Source organism: Triticum urartu, chromosome 1A (assembly GCF_056163025.1).
Source record: "Triticum urartu cultivar PI428250 chromosome 1A, HENAU_Tu73, whole genome shotgun sequence".
Classification (NCBI taxonomy): domain Eukaryota; kingdom Viridiplantae; phylum Streptophyta; class Magnoliopsida; order Poales; family Poaceae; genus Triticum; species Triticum urartu.
The window spans coordinates 15,441,587-15,461,063 of NC_141873.1; the positions used below are offsets into that span (position 1 = coordinate 15,441,587).

At 44.8% G+C, this 19,477-nt stretch overlaps 2 protein-coding genes across 2 annotated transcripts; both read left to right on the forward strand.

Moving 5' to 3' along the window:
- The first annotated feature begins 39 nt into the window (after nt 1-39).
- On the forward strand, nt 40-1,063 carry LOC125536564 (putative glutathione S-transferase GSTU6). The gene is made up of 2 exons (XM_048699839.2): nt 40-432; nt 517-1,063. Exons 1-2 carry the CDS (start codon nt 109-111, stop codon nt 889-891), a joined length of 699 nt encoding a protein of 232 aa, XP_048555796.2. The 5' UTR covers nt 40-108; the 3' UTR covers nt 892-1,063.
- A 9,668-nt stretch (nt 1,064-10,731) lies between these two features.
- On the forward strand, nt 10,732-12,525 carry LOC147988419 (UPF0481 protein At3g47200-like). The gene has a single exon (XM_087539686.1). The coding sequence runs from the start codon at nt 10,832-10,834 to the stop codon at nt 12,350-12,352; it is 1,521 nt and encodes a 506-aa protein (XP_087395812.1). The 5' UTR covers nt 10,732-10,831; the 3' UTR covers nt 12,353-12,525.
- The last annotated feature ends 6,952 nt before the right edge of the window (nt 12,526-19,477 follow it).

The window sequence follows — 19,477 nt, forward strand, 5'->3', positions numbered from 1 at the left end:
CCTCCCATACCCTATATATATCACTCCACGCTCAGCCAAGCAAGCAAGCAAACACAGTAGTTAACACTGAAGTTCAAGTCATATCCATAGGTATCACGCAAGGGAGAAATGACCGGTGAAGACGAGCTGAAGCTGCTGGGTACATGGGCGAGCCCCTGGGTTTCCAGGGTGAAATTCGCGCTCCACCTCAAGGGCTTGAGCTACGAGTACGTGGAGCAGGACCTCGACAACAAGAGCGACCTGCTCCTCGCCTCCAACCCGGTGCACAAGAAGGTGCCGGTACTCATCCACAACGGCAAGCCAATCTGTGAGTCCGTCGTCATCCTAGAGTACATCGACGATGCCTATGGTACCGTAGGCCCCTCCATCCTGCCCGTTGACCCATACGAGCGTGCCATTGCTCGGTTCTGGGTAGACTACATTGACCAGAAGGTTTACTCTTATAGTGTTTTGTGTTGTTGATTCCACAATTATGTATGTGGTGAGCTGATTAATGTTGCTATTTGGTGCATGCAGCTAGTTATCCCGTGGAAAGTGGCGTTCACGGCCGACGGAGAGGAGGAGAAGACCGAGGGGATAAAGCAGATGTTGGCGGCGGTGCACACGCTGGAGGGGGCTCTCAAGGAATGCTCCAAGGGGAAGCCCTTCTTTGGCGGTGATAGCATTGGATACATGGACATTGCACTGGGCGGTCTCTTGGGATTTTTGCAGGGAACTGAAGAGTTATGTGGTAGCAAACCCTTTGACATCGCCAGCACCCCACTTCTGCTGGCGTGGGTGGAGCGTTTCACCGCACTGGACGCCGCCAAGGTGGCCCTGCCAGATGTCAGCAAGTTGGTTGAGTTTGCCAAGATGAAGCGGGCTCAGATGGCTTTGTCTATCAAGAAGTGAACTAATCTGTCACCTGAATGGTTTAGATCGGAGAATATTTATTAAGTTATGTTTTCTAAAATACATGTGCTAGTATAGTTGTGTATTATCTCCCGTTGGTGTCCCTGTCAAACATGTCATGCATGGAATATTGTACTGAATAAGGAAGATTGAATGATCTTTTGTTATAATATCTTCTTTCTTGTTGAGACTATATTTTGCTTTCATGGAGAGGGAGTGTGGTCCGAGAGCACATCAATCTTTGTTCGATGGAGATGACTCTTAGTGCCCCAACTCTGGCAAGTCACAGAGGTATGGTACGTAGCTTAGAACTTGTCGCAAGAAACGCGCCTCTGATATATAACTCCTCTGTGGCAAAGTACAGGACCAGGACAGAAGGAGCTGATGGATGACTATTCCGAGTGGGCTGTCATCTCAAGTGCATGACATCTTCGCTCTGTTAGAAGTATAAACGTGTTAGTTAGGAATTAGGAGAGATAGACATAGATTTGGTTAAAACTAACAATGACTTGCCTTGTACACCAATCCTCTCCCCATGTTGTACTCCTACATCTACCCCATATTAGGGTCAGATCAATATGCAACAACAATTCCAGCCATCCTACAATTTTTATACGCTCTAGTGGGCTGTTTTAGATGGGTTTTTTTTCTTGTTAAACCATAGTTATTTGTGAATACCATTATATCAAAATTAAGCATTAGATTAGTACCTAAACAATCGCGACTTTTTCCCAAGGTAGGCAAATTTTGTGGCTGATGCATTAGCTAGGCGAGGTCACAATTTACCCGTGACGGTGTGGAAAACCATATTTCACTTTCGCATATTTTCTTTGGTAGTTAGCTAACGTAATGGCTTATTTCCAGTGGTTTATAAGCCCGAGAAAGGTGACTTATTATTTCTTTCGGACTTTAGCTACATATAGTTATGCCACTCATCGGCATTAATATACTCCTACGAGGCATGGCAAATTGTTTGATGCCATGTCTTTATACATGTTCTAAGTTCCTTTTCATCAGCACCCAAATGCAAATAGTTTCAGGAGGGATGCACCGCTTGGAGTGTAAGTATTAGGTTCAGACTAGTATGTGATTACAGAGTGTGTAGTGTATCTGCCTGCCATTAACATGCATGCATGCTTGAAGTTAGTGTGACTAACTAGTATTATATGGTTCATGTCTATCTGACGTCAATCTTAAAGTTAGTTAACGATGATTGACCGGCTGGCTATGGCCAGGACGCTGCTAATGATCTTTTTCTTCTTCAAGACATGACTTTTTTTTCGAACATGAATTTTTTTCTTCAAGGCATGACTTGTATATGCCTTGAGAAGTTTGGCATGAGAATTAACCAATCCGCAAGCAACGACCCGTTAATGTTGGTAAACATTGTACAACAAGTCCATTAAATGTCTAGATATGAAATTGAAATTCCTCAATTATGATGAGAAAAAAAGCCCTGCCAAATACCATTAAGTTTAATTTGGTTTCTAAACCTGTCCCATCTGAAATTAAATTCCTCAACTATGAAGCCAAACACCTTTAAGAACAATTATTTGCTAAGCTGGTTGCTTCGAATTCTCAGCATACTAAAATTGTTAAGGAGGCTGATGTGCAAGTTCTCAACCTGTTCTCTATAATTATCACTGGAATTTTTTTCTACTATGTAATTGTCACAATTTTTTTCTACTTCGCTTGGCCCCCCTATACCTAAATCCTGGCTCCACCCCCGAGCTCAACTAACTCTTTATCTATCCTCGCAAAAAACAAAAAAGGTGCATGTTTCCCAGTCAAACAGTACGTTGCAAAATCGCCATCCTTTTAAACGATAGAAGCGTATGCCACTGACGAATTTACATGTTGATATTCATGCATAACTTTCTTTCTTACCTCCCAAATGAAAATGAATTTTAACTTCATTTTTTCACATGTTTATCATGTTTCTATCGTACCATTTTCTTTTGAGAAAAAAATAAAAACCTTCAAACGTGTTTTTTGTGAAATTTTAAGTGTAATTGATTTCACCGGATACTTAATTTCTCATAAAAAATCACTCCACAACAATATAGTTGTGAAATAAAAAGCACATGCTTCTGGTTCAAAATGCATAGAGTACTTTTCTTGCGAGGTGAAAAATGGAAACAGTTGTGGTATCACCCTAGAAAAAATATATTGCCATACAAGAATTGATTAGTTGAGAAATCTACAGGCTGGCTTCCAGCTACGAGCATGACATATTGCATATTCTAATCTTTTACATGTTATAAGTAGGAACCAAGTATATGAATAAAAGAGGAAAATACTAGATGGCTAGTTTAGAAGGATTTTCAGAGTAACCACACAATTATTAGATGTGTGTTTCATCAATTTACAAAGAAGTTAGCACATGGTAGGAAAAGTGGACGTACAATCCCGCCAGAGTGTTCAAATCCTCACGTACACGAATTTATCTTATGATATAATCATTATTCTTAAAAAAACACATATTGTCTGCAGCTAAAGAAATCTGATGATTATTGTAGATCACAAAATTAGCGGAAGATATGTATCGCGACAGGATGATTGGTGAGGTGGACACAAACACTTAGCATTCTACTCCTATCATTGTGGTTGCACAAGACGAAATGTGAAGATTTTTCTATCCAGCTGTTGCTTTCATGATCAAATCACTAACCACATTATTGCAAATCATGTGCGCTTGCCATCTATTTTCTGTTTTTCAAAAGTTGACTTGCAAGGCTTGTTTGGCCTTCGTATCGCCTTCCTTTGTCTTTTACGCCAATACTTTTGATCTATCAAGCCTTCTCTTATACATCACGTTTTGCTGTTAAGATTGATCCAAGAAAATGACCCTGCAAAACCAACATGAAAACAACCATTATGACTGGCATAATTTTGTATTCCAAAAGTAAAAAAAAATCATGGATATATCTCACATCAACCTATGTTCTGATGGACCTTCTGTCATATCCCATAGAACTGACGTCCCCACACATCACCTTGTTTCACGTCCGGCAGGCACCTGTCACTGCAAGATCAACCTTATCGGCCACTGCCATCGCCACCACCGGAGACATAGCCATGGACAAACAAAGATACTAATTGAAAAAACCTAGACTATTGCACAGACGCGGGACAAGATCTCAGGGTTCCCCTTCCCACTGCCGCCGTTAGAGCAGCCCCCAGAGGTGAGGGAACCCCGGTGATCTCGGGCCGCCTTCTCTTTTCTCCTTCTTTTAGGAAGGTTAATTGTCCATGGACACATCAAATATGAACTGCATCACATGTCACATGTAAAAACATGAATTGCATCACATTTCCCGTTTGGCATCACATTGCAAACATGTTTTTCCTGTAGTAATGTCACATAATATTAATATCCATAAAAATGTAAATATCATGGACTTTCTCCTTTCACCTAATGAGAGAGTTTTGTAGAGCAGATTTCCATAGCTGGCCATCAGATAGATTTTGGATCACCTATCCAGGCTGAGCCATTTGTGGGCCGTGATGGACTACATAGATTAATTCGGAGACACACATCCAGCTGGGGAATTTAGGGAAGGTCTTTTGCGGCTTATGAGTGGTTGTCCAAATAAGCCACCCTTTACCCAGCTTAGTCTGGCAGCCCAACCTAAAATTTTATTTTAGAGGCCTACTAGTTAAGGGTTAATTAGTATGCTTTTAGAATAAATATTTAGGTTGGTCTGCTAGAATAAGCTTGATAGGGGCAGCTTATTTTGGAAACCACTCATAAGCCTCAAAAGAACGGGTCCTTAATCAATCATCTGTGTCAAGTGGAAATCGTACGTGGAGTGAATGAAGAGACCGGCATGGGCAATGTGGCTGGCTGGTTGGTCTATAAATGGAGCTACAAGGCTATGTGCTTATTTGTTCCATTGGTAATTCATCTCTGCCATTCTGCTATGTTTGTGTTAAGGTAGACGATGAGCATGGTGAAGGAAATATGCCCTAGAGGCAATAATAAAGTTATTATTTATTTCCTTATATCATGATAAATGTTTATTATTCATGCTAGAATTGTATTAACCGAAAACATAATACATGTGCGAATACATAGACAAACTAAGTGTCACTAGTATGCCTCTACTTGACTAGCTCGTTAATCAAAGATGGTTGTGTTTCCTAACCATAGACAAAGAGTTGTTATTTGATTAAACGGGATCACATCATTAGTTGAATGATCTGATTGACATGACCCATTCCATTAGCTTAGCACCCGATCGTTTAGTATGTTGCTATTGCTTTCTTCATGACTTATACATGTTCCTATGACTATGAGATTATGCAACTCCCGTTTACCGGAGGAACACTTTGTGTGCTACCAAACGTCACAACGTAACTGGGTGATTATAAAGGAGCTCTACAGGTGTCTCCAAAGGTACATGTTGGGTTGGCGTATTTCGAGATTAGGATTTGTCACTCCGTTTGACGGAGAGGTATCTCTGGGCCCTCTCGGTAATGCACATCACTTAAGCCTTGCAAGCATTGCAACTAATGAGTTAGTTGCGGGATGATGTATTACGGAACGAGTAAAGAGACTTGCCGGTAACGAGATTGAACTAGGTATTGGATACCGGCGATCGAATCTCAGGCAAGTAACATACCGATGACAAAGGGAACAACGTATGTTGTTATGCGGTCTGACCGATAAAGATCTTCGTAGAATATGTAGGAGCCAATATGGGCATCTAGGTCCCGCTATTGGTTATTGACCGAAGACGTGTCTCGGTCATGTCTACATTGTTCTCGAACCGTAGGGGACGCACGCTTAAGGTTTCGATGACAGTTATATTATGAGTTTATGAGTTTTGATGTACCGAAGGAGTTAGGAGTCCCGGATGAGATCGGGGACATGACGAGGAGTCTCGAAATGGTCGAGACAAAAAGATTGATATATTGGACGGCTATATTCGGACACCGAAAGTGTTCCGGGGTAGTTTCGGATAAAACCAGAGAACCGGGGGGTTACCGGAACCCCCCCCCCCCGGGGGGGGGGGGGGGGTTAATGGGCCTCATGGGACTAAAGTGGAGAAGAGGAAAGGCAGCCAGGGCTGGCCGCGCACCCCCTCTCCCCCTAGTCCGAATTGGACAAGGAGGGAGGGGCGGCGCCCCCCTTTTCCTTCCTCTCCTCTCTCCCTTCCTTCCCCCTCTCCTACTTGGACAAGGAAAGGGAGGGGAGTCCTACTCCCGGTAGGAGTATGACCCCTCCTGCGCGCCTCCTACTAGGGCCGGCCGCACCCCCCCCCCCCCTTGGCTCCTTTATATACGGTGGCAGGGGGGCACCCTAGAACACACAAGTTGATCTTCGTGATCGTTCCTTAGCCGTGTGCGGTGCCCCCCTCCACGATATTACACCTCGATCATATTGTAGCGGTGCTTAGGCGAAGCCCTGCGACGGTTAAACATCAAGATCGTCACCACACCGTCGTGCTAACGAAACTCCTCCCCGAAGCTTTGCTGGATCGGAGCCCGGGGTGCGTCATCGAGCTGTACGTGTGTCAAGAACTCGGAGGTGCCGGAGTAACGGTGCTTGGATCGGTTGGACCGGGAAGACGTACGACTACTTCCTCTACGTTGCGTCAACGCTTCCGCTTCGGTCTACGAGGGTACGTAGACAACACTCTCCCCTCTCGTTGCTATGCATCACCATGATCTTGCGTGTGCGTAGAATTTTTTTTGAAATTACTACGTTCCCCAACACATGGAACCATCATCATGGGTGGTACCTTGCGACTCGGTTTGGTTGGAGAAAGAAGCAATTGATTATTACAAACTATCAAGTTTTTATATGAGGCGTTTGCCCACAGAAAGGTTCCTGTTGCTAAATAAAAAAGATTAGAAGCTCAAAATTCCTCTTTGTGTGAACATATTCATTTGGTTTCTAAATAGAGGTGTGATCTTGACCAAAAATAACCTTTCACGCTGTAGTTGGCAAGGGAGCAAGACGTGCGTCTTCTGCCAACATGACGAGTATATTAAACACCTTTTTCGTGTAAGTTTTCTTGTTCAATGTGGGTTGTAGTTGAAGTAGCTTCAAATATTTACCCCCACATTGTGCACGTAATATAATCGGTAATTGGTTGCGGGATATTGATAAATACTTTTCTTCACATATCTTGGGGGGGGGGGGGGGGGTGGCAACATTATGTTGGGCTTTGTGGCTTTCTAGAGATGATGGGATTTTTAACAAAAAAAATTGTGCTTCATTTCTGTGCAAGTTACACACATTCACTCATGTATGTGATGGCTCTGTACTTGGTTTATCTTGGAGAGGCCGGACGGCGACGACGACTTCTGTATGATGGCGTCTATCTGTCTGGATCATACAACTAGGGAGGTTTTCTCCCATCTTAGATGGCGGTGTAATCTCCGGATAGAATACGCCCAACCTTAGGCTGAACCATTTCAGTTTTCTATAAAAAATATTTTGTTTTTGGTTGTGTCAGATGTGTTGACTGTGTGCAACGTGTTATGCAGAGCCCAGGTTTTCTCTCAATGCGATTGTATCACCTTGATATTTTTTCTGAGAGCTAGAGTCCAGACTCAGGCAGGGTTACAAATCAGAATGTACTAGATGTGTTAACCTATCCGGAACATTTGCCATGATCAGCTGGTCTCCACTTTCTGTAGCTTCAGCCGCAAGTTCACGAGCAAGCTGGTTGCACACACGGGTAGCAAAGCGGACTTTGTATTCCGAGAAGATGGCGAGCGCAGCTTTCATGTCCCGGAGAATGCCATAGCACGGGAAGTGGATTGTCACATCTGCACTGGTCACTGGCCGTCCACTGCATGCGCCGTTCGACGGGAGTACGAGGCTTTAGACTGGCCAGTATTTGCACGGGAAGTTCACAACTCTTGTACGGGAATTCCCTTTCAGGTGGAATCCTCCAATCATCTCTCAACGCATGTCTTAGGGCTCTGCTTTTGGAACATGCGATCACCGCATGGAATTCGTCTTCCTCCCCGTTACCGTAATTCACCTTGATATATTGATTGAGTGAAATCCCCTTTATCTAAAAAGACATAGTTCACTAGATTGGAACAACCGAAGATTATCCCTGTAATCATATCAGTATACCAATATTTTTGATGATGTATTTTTTTTCTTGGTAAGGCAACATCTATCAGTGATATGTATGCACTTCTACATTTGTTGCTTCTCAAAAGGACAATTTGGAAATGTCACCTGCAATTTTGGATTTGTCCAGTGTATTTGAAGGATCGGACTAGCTATGTAGGAAGTTGCGACTGTTCAACATGCCACCAGTCGGCAGGATGCCTCGAAAAGGAACACGGCCAGCATCTACTTGTCGATAGCATGAAACATGATTATCGGCCACAAGTGATAAAAGCACAGCTCACTCTAGCAACTAGTATAAGCTAACCATACAATAGCCCTTCATACCATATATATCGCATCGATCAAACAACAATACTACATGTAACCTCAGCTAATCTAGAGCATCAAATTCTGCTGGTTTCCAGAAACGTCACACCAACCGGACGCAATATTTACTAGTTTCTTATGAATAACTCTAACATCTACTCCCTCTGTTAACAATTATAAGCTGTTTGTTTTTCTCTGAATCAAACATATATAAACACATTTTAGTATATTTATTCACTCATTTCAATCCATATGCAGTCCAGTCCATGTTGAAATAGCCAGAACATCTTATAATTGTGAACGGAGGGAGTAGTAAACTTCATCTTTTGAAAATTCAACGTAATTGGGATAGCTGGTCGTCACATGCCTGATCAATTAGCTAACCTTTTTATATAGCATCAAATGAGGTTGGTGTCTTATATTGTCTTGACCAAAGATGCCGCCGTACTGTGATTCCTTAAGCTTACTAGCTAGAGTTGAACATGTGAAGACCAACCCTGAAGAAGCTTCATCTGGACGACCGGCCCGCCTGTTTGGCGTCGTGTTTCGGCCAGGAGCCAGCTAAGGTATACTCGACCGGGTGTGATTAGTTATTATTTCAGTTGTCGTTACTTGCTTGGTTGGTTTAATTGTTTGACGGTAGCTCCAGCTAGCATGGCTACACCGGCAGGAGGCGACATGAAATGAATCGGGAAGCCATAAATAGCTTCATATATTTGTTCCTCGTATATTAGGGCAATGTGCTGCAGCCACGGTGGACATCACTTAATTTGTGTGTTTTACAACTTTTTATAAGTATAATTCCTTCACTACTCTAATTACTTTCTGTTTATCTCATTTCTTTCTTGGTATTTGCAGGTTCACGTATCAAAGTCATTGCAGGTATTTCTCAAACCAAGTCTTTTTAAATTCCAAATATGAAGGGAAAATAAAAGCCTTGTGTTGTACAACTTCTTATAGTTGGCGACTATGACTCTTGACATCCTCTTATCATAACAAATACCCCTCCGGTCAAAATAACAAGTTGTTCTAAAAATATATATATAAACACATTTTAGTTTATTTGTTCACTCATTTAACTACTTATGCAGTACATATTTAAATATTCAAAACATCTTATAATTCAGAAGTGGAGAGAGTACCAAAGTAACAAATTTAAAATCTCTACATAATATGTTGATGACATATCATTTGTTTATTCAGCTACATCATGGGTGGCCGCATTTTTCGTTCTTTTGGTGACGGTGGCCACTTCACTTTATCTTTCACCAAGACAAGATATGATGAGGCCCCGCGAAAAAAAGACAGGATATAATGACGTGATAAATTTGAAGGTCGAAATGTTTCTCAAGACATACTTCCTCTTTAGTACCTGGGAAAAAAGACACGATATAATATGGCACATTGAAACCCATGATTAATTGTTCATGATTCTAGAGTAGTCAAATGCTTCCTCTTTAGGACTTGGTAAACGAGACATGTGTATTCTCCAAACATGCATGCACGAAGTATGAAAACTAATAATTTTATCCACATGAAAAATAACGTGAATGTTGTTATTAGGCAGCAAGACAAATGCTTGGAATACTGTCCCTGTAATCGTATCAGTAGTAGTATACTACCTATTTTTTCAGTGATGTATTTTTTCCTTGGTAAGGCAACTTATATCTATGTTGGTTCTCAAAAGGACAATTTGGAAATGTCCAGTGTAAATATCTGGCTATGTAGGAAGGATACGACTGCCCAACTGAATCCACCAGTCAGCAGGATGCCTTGATAACGAAAATGGCCGGCATCTAATTGTCGACGGCTTGAAACATGATTATTGGCCACTAGTGATGAAAAGCACAGCTCGTTCTAGCAAGCATATAACCATACAATATATCATAATATATCATATGACAGCCATTCGCATCGATCAAACAACCATATTATATGGAACCCCGCTGATCTAGAGCATCTAATTAGACAGCTTTCCCAAAACGTCACACCAACCGGACGCAATATTTAGTGGTTTCTTCCTGGTACATCCAAATTTTATCTCTTGAAAAGGCAACACAATTTGGGTATAGCTGGCTGTCACATGCATGCCAGATCAATCAGCTAACTATATTATATAGCATTAAATGAGGATGGTCTCTGATGTTCTCTTGACGAAAGATGCTTAAGCTTACTAGAGTTGAACATGTGAAGACCGACCGTGGCAACGTAGGACAGAGGTACATTCACCAATAAATAATACCATCAAACAACACCATTTGCATACAAAATTACCAATTTGCACATCGATATATTCTGGACCCAGGCTGAGCCATGCATGTGTGTACTGCATGGATAGATTCCGAGACACACATGCATCCAGCCGGGAAATTGCCCGGCTTGGGAGACGTGGCTGGCTGGTTGGTCTATAAGGGGAGCGACAAGGCCGTGTGCTTCTTCGTTCCATGAGTAGTTCATTCATCTATGCCACTCTGTGTTTGTATTTAGGTAGGTAGCTAGTCCACTCCTTGAGTACTCTTGGGCAGCTGGGCGATGAGCATGGAGCCATCATGGGTCGTGCCTTGCGACTCGGGTTGGTCCATGGAAGAAACAGCAGCTGCGTGGAGCAGTGAGCATAGGATTAGCTTCCAAACATCCTTGCCTAGCGGTAGTGATAGCGGAATGCAGCTGCAGGTGGTTGAGTATGCATCCCCATCCCCATCCCCAGCCACACACGATACTTGTAGTGACCAGGACCAGGTGCTCAAGGAAGTAGTGCAAGCGTTCAATGCTGACTATTTGGACATTATGGAAAAGAAGATGCACAGGTTCCCTCCAAGCCTGGTGGATGTCGACGACCGGTACAAGGTCCCGGTGACTGTGGCGATCGGCCCTTACCACCACGGTCATCCCGGCAGGCTGGAGGCGGAGAGGGTGAAGCATGTGGCTGCCAGCCAATGCGTCACGGACTCGGGCCGCTCACTCCAGGAGCTGTACAGTGTGGTCTGCTCCGTGTCAGACGATGCCCGCAGCCTCTACTACCACAATGAGGCGGCGGGTAAATATATGGGCAACGACGATTTTTTGCCTATGATGTTCTTTGATGGTTGCTTCTTGGTGCAGTTCATGCGTTGGTATTATGTCGACGGCAGCGAGATGCATGAGGCGCTGTCCACCTATTTCTACGCCCACTTCGAGCGCATCTCCACCGACATCATGATGCTTGAGAACCAGATCCCCTGGGTGGTAGTTCAAACCATCTTCAACCTCATGCCGCCAGCGCCCTCGCCCTGGCGCTCGCCCTGGGAGCAGTTCGTCCTTAAGATGAGAAGCGGCATGAAAAACCGAGAGGTTTCCAACGTCGACTCCGACGACATCGTGGTAGATCCTAAATATAAACCACCACATCTCCTCGGCCTCGTCCGGTTCTACATCGTGGGAAGCGAGGACGACAGACCAGACTTCAAGATCCCCGAAGACATGCCCATGTCATTATCTATCAGCATGGCCGAGCTTGCTGACATCGGTATTAAGCTGAATCCCACGGCAATGCAAGCAGGGCTAGTGGACATGCGCTTCCGCAGGACACAGTGGTGCTTAATAGAATTCGGCGATCTCGTCTTGCCGCCCCTGTACCTGACCGAAGCAAATGCGACCTGGCTCGTCAACATGGCGGCCTTCGAGTTATGCAAGACCCCAGATTTCGAAGAAGTTAATCCTGATCTTGTTCGTGATAAAGATTCCGCTGTATGCTCCTACATCCACCTCTTCGCCATGCTGCTGGACCGGAAGCAGCATGTGCATGAGCTGCAGAAAAAACAGGTCATCGATGGAGGAGGACTCACCAGCACGGAGGCGCTCGAATACTTCACTTCCATTGGCAAGAACATGCGCCTCGGAACATTCTACCTCGACATAATAACAGCGATCGAGATCTTCAAGAAGACGAGGTCACGTAGGCTCAGGTCGTACCTCTTCCTTAAGAAGTACAGGACTAGAATCGCGGCCGTGTTCTCCATCATTGTTGCAGCCGTCGGCATATTGTCGTCGCTCCAAGCTCTCAAGCCACGCTAAGATGTACCGGACCTGATTGTACTAGCACTAGCTTGCATGTTCTACTTGTACGCCTTTTACTATTCTCATTGTAAAATTCCTTGTATCTCAATCATATTTCCAGTGAAATTTGTACCTAGATGCATGTATGAGGATGTGTACTATTTACGCCTATTATACTGTTCACATTGTAAAATTCCCTATTTCAATTGAAATTTGTATCTGAACCACAACAAACTGTATCAAGCAATTAGCATCCTCTTATGACCTGGATAAACGAAGATCTGTATCTTGAGCGAAAACAGAACAAAAACTACAACTTTGAACCGATGGAAGTACATTGACATATCAAGGAAGAAGAAGCCAACAATGTAAATAAACTTATAAAATGCACTTATCAAGATTACTGGTTTATAACTAGGATCCACTGCAATACATAGTTCAATAGATTTGAACAAATTAACATTGTCCCTGTAACCATGTCGGTAGTAGTATACCACCTAAGTTTTCAATGGTGTATTTTTTTCTTGTTAAGGCAACATCTGTTAGTGGTATGCAATTCTAAATATGTTGGTTCTCAAATGAACAATTTGGATATGTCACACATAATTCTGGAAATGTCCAGTGTGTCGGAAGGACTGGCTAGGCAGGATGATCCACTGTTTAACTCATGCCGCCAGACGGCAGGATGCCTTTGAAAAGGACAACGGCCGGCATTTAATTGTCGATGGTTTGAAACATGATTACTGGCGATGAGTGACAGAAGAACAGCCCACTCTTGCAAGTATAACCATACAATATATCATATGGCAGCCAACCATACTATATATACATCTCATCGATACCCTCCAACAACCATGCTATATGGAACCTCAGCTGATCTAGAACCTCAAATTTGGCCGGTTTCCAGAAAAGTCACACCAACCGGACGCGGTCGATAGCTGGCCGTCACATGCCTGTTCAATCAGGTAACCATATTATATAGCATCAAATGAGGTTGGTCCAAAGATGCTGCCGTATTGTGATTCATTATAAGGTTACTAGAGTTGAACATGTGAAGACCGACTGTGAAGGAACTTGAACATCTGAACGACCAGCCAGCCTGTTTGTGGTCTGTGGCGGCCAGTAGCTAGCTGAGTATAATGGACCGGGTGTGATTAGTTATTATTTCAGTTGTCATTACTTGCTTGGTTTTACGCTAGCTTCACGCTCATGGTAATTGGTAATCATGCAAGGTTCAGGCTCCCTCCGTCCACCCACACCCCAGCCACAAATGACCGTTTGTGCTTGGTTCATTAAGATGAACAGGAATAAAATCATAGCCGTGATCTAGGTCATTGTTGCAGTTGTCGACATCTTATCGTCGCTCGAAGCTCTCAAGGCAGGCTATGACGTACCGGACCGGATTGCACTTGCATGCTGCATGCATGTTGTACTTGTATGCCTTACTATTCGCATTGTAAAATTCCTTGCATTTCAATCCAAATCCAAGTCAAAATTGTATCTGAAGCACAACAAGCTGCATCAAGCAATTAACATGAATTATTTGCAAGCAAGTAGATGTATGATATGTCAGTACTCGGCATTAATTAACCGCCATGTCTAATTAATCAACCACTTGGTACATACTAGAATAATCTAAACTGGTTAATAGGATATAATGTGGTTGGTGCTATATTAACTCTTGCCGTGAGTGAGTGGTAGCTACCTAGCTAGTACAATGAACTGAACCTGACCGGCGTATAAACAACCGAGTTGATAAACTTAGTATGATTGGGCAATGTTAGATGCCAGTCGTATTCCATATATTGGTGATGGGCCAAGTAGATTTATGGCTTAAATCTCAGACAATAAAATTTAAACAATTCCAATTTTCAAAAAATATTGTAATAAGTAGCATATCTGGTACAGATAAACAAAAATAAATTCCAAAAATGGAAATAAAATAATCATGAGTGTATAACTAGCCAAAAAAGGTAGATGTGACTGTTCAACACATGCCATCAGTCGGCAGGATGCCTTTTTTAAAAAAAAATTCACCAGGGGGAGAAGTAATTCTCCCCACCTGAATTGTATTCATTTTTGCCTATAAGACTTTGCAGTCTTTTTGCAAGATAGGGTTTAAGTGAACTAGAAGTACAAGGGGGCACAAGGGAGAAGAGATAAAGCAAAAACTACACACACCGACAACACACAAGGGGGAACAAAGAGGGAAAACACAACACAAAATAGACAAAGAGCACCGCTAGCGTAATCAAACGGCATTGGCCAGCCAAGACCAAACCAGGACACTGCACCATCAACACAATCGAAAGGCTTCCACGCATCCGATACTGCACAAGGCCGCGACACCACCTGTGTCGTGGGGCACATTCGAAGGGTCACACGAGGCCAAGACGGCGCCACGACACCTGTGTGCCACTGGTGTCGACGTTCTGAGAACGGGGGTCCCCAGACTTGTGTGACGCCTCCGATTTGAGCGTACACTAATCATACATGCAAACATGTACAATCAAGATCAGGGACTCACGGGAAGATATCACAACACAACTCTACAAATAAAATAAGTCATACAAGCATCATATTACAAGCCAGGGGCCTCGAGGGCTCGAATACAAGAGCTCGATCATAGACGAGTCAGCGGAAGCAACAATATCTGAGTACATACATAAGTTAAACAAGTTTGCCCTAAGAAGGCTAGCACAAACTGGGATATAGATCGAAAGAGGCGCAGGCCTCCTGCCTGGGATCCTCCTAAACCAGCCTGATCGTCGTCAGCGGGCTGCACGTAGAAGTAGGCACCTCCAGTGTAGTAGGAGTCGTCGTCGACGGTGGCGTCTGGCTCCTGGGCTCCATCGTCTGGTCGCAGCCATCGGGTATAGAAAGGGGGAAAAGAGGGAGAAAAGCAACCGTGAGTACTCATCCAAAGTACTCACAAGCAAGGAGCTACGCAACATAAGTATGCACTGGTATCAAAAGGAATAAGGGTATCATATGTGGACTGAACTGCAGAATGCCGGAATAAGAGGGGGATAGCTAGTCCTATCGAAGACTACGCTTCTGGTAACCTCCATCTTGCAGCATGAGAAGAGAGTAGATGGTAAGTTCACCAAGTAGCATCGTGTAGCATAACCCTAACCGATGATCCTCCCCTCATCGCCCTGTGAGAGAGCGACCACCGGTTGTATCTGGCACTCGGAAGGGTGTGTTTTATTAAGTATTCGGTTCTAGTTGTCATAAGGTCAAGGTACAACTCCAAGTCGTCCTGTTACCGAAGATCACAGCTATTAGAATAGATTAACTTCCCTGCAGGGGTGCACCACATAACCCAACACGCTCGATCCCATTTGGCCGGACACACTTTCCTGGGTCATGCCCGGCCTCGGAAGATCAACACGTCGCAGCCCTACCTAGGCACAACAAATAGGTCAGCACGCCGGTCTAAATCCTATGGCGCAGGGGTCTGGGCCCATCGCCCATTGCACACCTGCACGTTGCGTACGCGGCCGGTGAGCAGACCTAGCCTCCCTTATACAAGAGTAGGCGTTCCAGTCCAACCCGGCGCGTGCCGCTCAGTCGCTGACGTCACGAAGGCTTTGGCTGATACCACGACGTCGAGTGCCCATAACTGTCCCCGCGTAGATGGTTAGTGCGTATAAGCCAGTAGCCAGACTCAGATCAAATACCAAGATCTCGTTAAGCGTGTTTAAGTATCCGCGAACGCCGACTAGGGCCAGACCCACCTCTCACCTAGGTGGTCTCAACCTGCCCTGTCGCTCTGCCACAAAGTAACAGTCGGGGGCCGTCGGGAACCCAGGCCCACCTCTACCGGGATGGAGCCACCTGCCCCTTCAGCCCCCAACTCCAAACAGTACCACAGGTAATGTAACAGTGTAAAGTATATAGTATATGCCCATGATCACCTCCCGGAGTGATCACGGCCCAGTAGTATAGCATGGCAGACGGACAAGAGTGTAGGGCCACTGATGGAACACTAGCATCCTATACTAAGCATTAGGATTGTAGGTAAAGGCAACAACGGTAGTAGCAAGGACAGGCTATGCATTAGAATAGGATTAACGGAAAGCAGTAACATGCTACACTACTCTAATGCAAGCAGTAGAAAGAGAGTAGGCGATATCTGGTGATCAAGGGGGGGGGCTTGCCTGGTTGCTCTGGCAAGAGAGAGGGGTCATTGACACCGTAGTCGAACTGGGGTCGCCGGCAGTCTCAGGGTCTACCGGAAAAGAGTAACGGAGGGGGAATACAATAAATAATAAAGCAATCAAAGTATCACAAAGCATAAGAAGACAATACGCGGTGCTAGAGGTGACCTAACGCGGTACGAGATGATACCGGTGAAGGGGGAAAACATCCAGGAAAATATCCCCGGTGTTTTGCGTTTTCGAGCAGAGGAGCCGGAGGGGGAAAGTTGTGAGTTCGATAAGTTAGGGATGCATGGCGGACGAACGGGCTTCGTATCCGGGTTCGTCTCGTCGTTCTAAGCAACTTTTACAAAGTTTTTTCGTCTGAGCTACGGTTTATTTTATATGATTTTCTAAAGTTTTAAAGCATTTTTAGAATTAACATAATTAATTTGATTTAGAAAATGCCATTATGATGTCAGCATGAGGTCAGCGTGATGTCATCAGTCAACCAGTCAATTGACTTAGTCAAACTGACTGGAGGGTCCCACTGACATTGGCTGTTTGTTAACAATTTAATTAAACAAAGTTAATTAGTTTAGTTAAATGATTAGGTTAATTAATTACAATTAATTAAGTTAATTAAACTTTTATTTAATTAATTAATATATCTTTACTTTTATTTATTTTTTCTCTTTTTTTAAACGTTTAATAGGGGCGGGCCCCACATGTCAATGGCCCAGGGGGCCTAACGTTTCGATCGCTGGCCCTGGGCGGCTGCTCGCCCAGCAGGGCTGCCGAGGCCATGGCAACGACCGGCCACAGCGGGAGTTGGCCGGCGAGCGGCGGCCCACGGAGGCAACGCAGGGGCGGAGGAGGCGGGCCAGAACGAGCGCAGCGGGGCGGCGCCGGCACACGAGGAGCAGCGGGGCGCAGCAGGCGCGACGCCGCCGCGAGCGGCAGCAGGTGGCGCGGGCAGGGGAAGCGTCAGCGGACGGGGCGGCGGGAGCATGGGCAGTGGACGCAACGAGCGGGTGCAGGGCGGCGGCGAGTGCAGCGGGCGCTGGGGAGGAGGGCGCGCACGCGGGAGGGCAACTCCGGCGGCGCGGTTGCTAGGCAGCGGGGGTGCGGCGAGCAGGGGAAGAGGAGGCCGGCGGACGGGGTAGCGGCACGAGGTGCGCGGGGACCACGGCGAGGCGCAGGGCCGAGCATGGTCGGCGCGTGGTGGACGGCGCTGGCGACAGAGAACAAGGGGAGAGAGGGAGGGAGGCCGGAGCCTCACCAACGTTCGTGGGGATCATGGCAGCGTGCTCGAGCTCGAGGAGGTGGACGGGGACGTCAACATCGACGTAGATGGGAGGAAGACCGGCGATGGCTGCCTCCGGCGAGGTAGCAATCCGGGCGGCGTCGGTGGCGAGCGCCGAGGCGCGGTCGTGGTCGGCACGGCGAGGGGCGTCGTCAAGGTAGAGGGGACGGGGCGCAAGGAAGAGGGCAGGGAAGGAGGCGGCTGCAACAGAGGCGGCGCGGTTGGGGTGGAGGAGCTCCGGCGGTCGACGGCGGGACCGGTGTGGCACCGGGCGGTGGCGAGGTCCATGCCCCCGATCCAGATCGGATCGGGAGGGGGGAAGAGGGAGAGAGCGAGTGGGGGGGGGGGTCGAGTAGTGGGGAGGGGTGCGGTTAGGGTTGCGGTAGTGGGAGGGGCGTTTGTGTAGGCCGGGGCTGGGCCGGCCGGCTTGGCTAAAGCCTAGTTGAGCCAGGGGGTTTAACTTTTGTTTTTATTTTACCTGTTGTTTTGTTTTTACTTTTTATTTATGCTTCCTTTACTGTTTTACTTTTAGTTTCTTTTATTTTAGTTTTATAAAAATTATCACTAGCACCTAAATTAATACTTTTAATTATACTACTGCCACATTAATTCTCAACCCAAATTAAAGTAGTTTAATATTTTATAAAATCCAAAAGGCATTTATTTTAATATTTAAACCTCTATTTTAATTATTTTGAGCACTTAAACATTTTATTAAATTTAGGTTTCTCCACCATTGTTACCCATGATTTATTTAACACCTTTACAACATTTTAGTTTTGACTTTTGGAAATTTTAGTTGTTTGACTTGATTTTGAATTGGTTTTGAACTAATGCAAGATTAGCAACAGTAACTAAGGTGACTTGGCATCATTAGCAGAGGTTCACCGTAGCTTAATTAACCGGGCGTCACAATTCTCCTCCACTATAAGAAATCTCGTCCCAAGATTTAAGAGGTGGATTAACGGGGAAAGGTCTGGTTACGAAATTCTAACAAATCTTCTCGGTCTTGGTTGCTCTTCTTGAAGAGGTTGATCCATTCCAATATCGTCTTCATTTCTCTGCTTCAAGTCATCATGATGAAGCCGACATCCTTTCTTCGGGATCTCCATCGTACTTACGGAAAGACAAGGGGTAAGACTTGGGAAGGGCGGAGCTCAATACATGTTAGGTATCTGGGGCTATCTCCATGGACAAGGCATAGAGGCATCTCTCAAGTTGTTATTTAAGAAAGTCATCGAGAGAAAGGTAAGAAGGTGCAATACGAAGTCTCAAGCGGATAGGCAATCGTTTGTTGTTGGAAACGGAGTGTGAAGGGGGTTCAGAGAAATGGGAATAAGTATTGCGTCTGTTACCAGAATAGATCACTAGTGAAGGAAATATGCCCTAGAGCCAATAATAATGTTATTATTTTATTTCCTTATATCATGATAAATGTTTATTATTCATGCTAGAATTGTATTATCCGGAAACATAATACTTGTGTGAATACATAGACAAACTAAACGTCACTGGTATGCCTCTACTTGACTAGCTCGTTAATCAAAGATGGTTATGTTTCCTAACCATAGACATGTGTTGTCATTTGATTAACGGGATCACATTATTAGGAGAATGATGTGATTGACATGACCAATTCCATTAGCTTAGCACCCGATCGTTTAGTGTGTTGTTATTGCTTTCTTCATGACTTAT

What these genes read in the sequence shown, in the direction of transcription:
- LOC125536564 (XM_048699839.2), top strand. Translation starts at nt 109, where the DNA reads ATGACCGGTGAAGACGAGCTGAAGCTGCTGGGTACATGGGCGAGCCCC. An exon ending in TAGACTACATTGACCAGAAG is followed by an intron (nt 433 to 516) that starts GTTTACTCTTAT and finishes TGGTGCATGCAG; the next exon opens with CTAGTTATCCCGTGGAAAGT.
- LOC147988419 (XM_087539686.1), top strand. Translation starts at nt 10,832, where the DNA reads ATGAGCATGGAGCCATCATGGGTCGTGCCTTGCGACTCGGGTTGGTCC.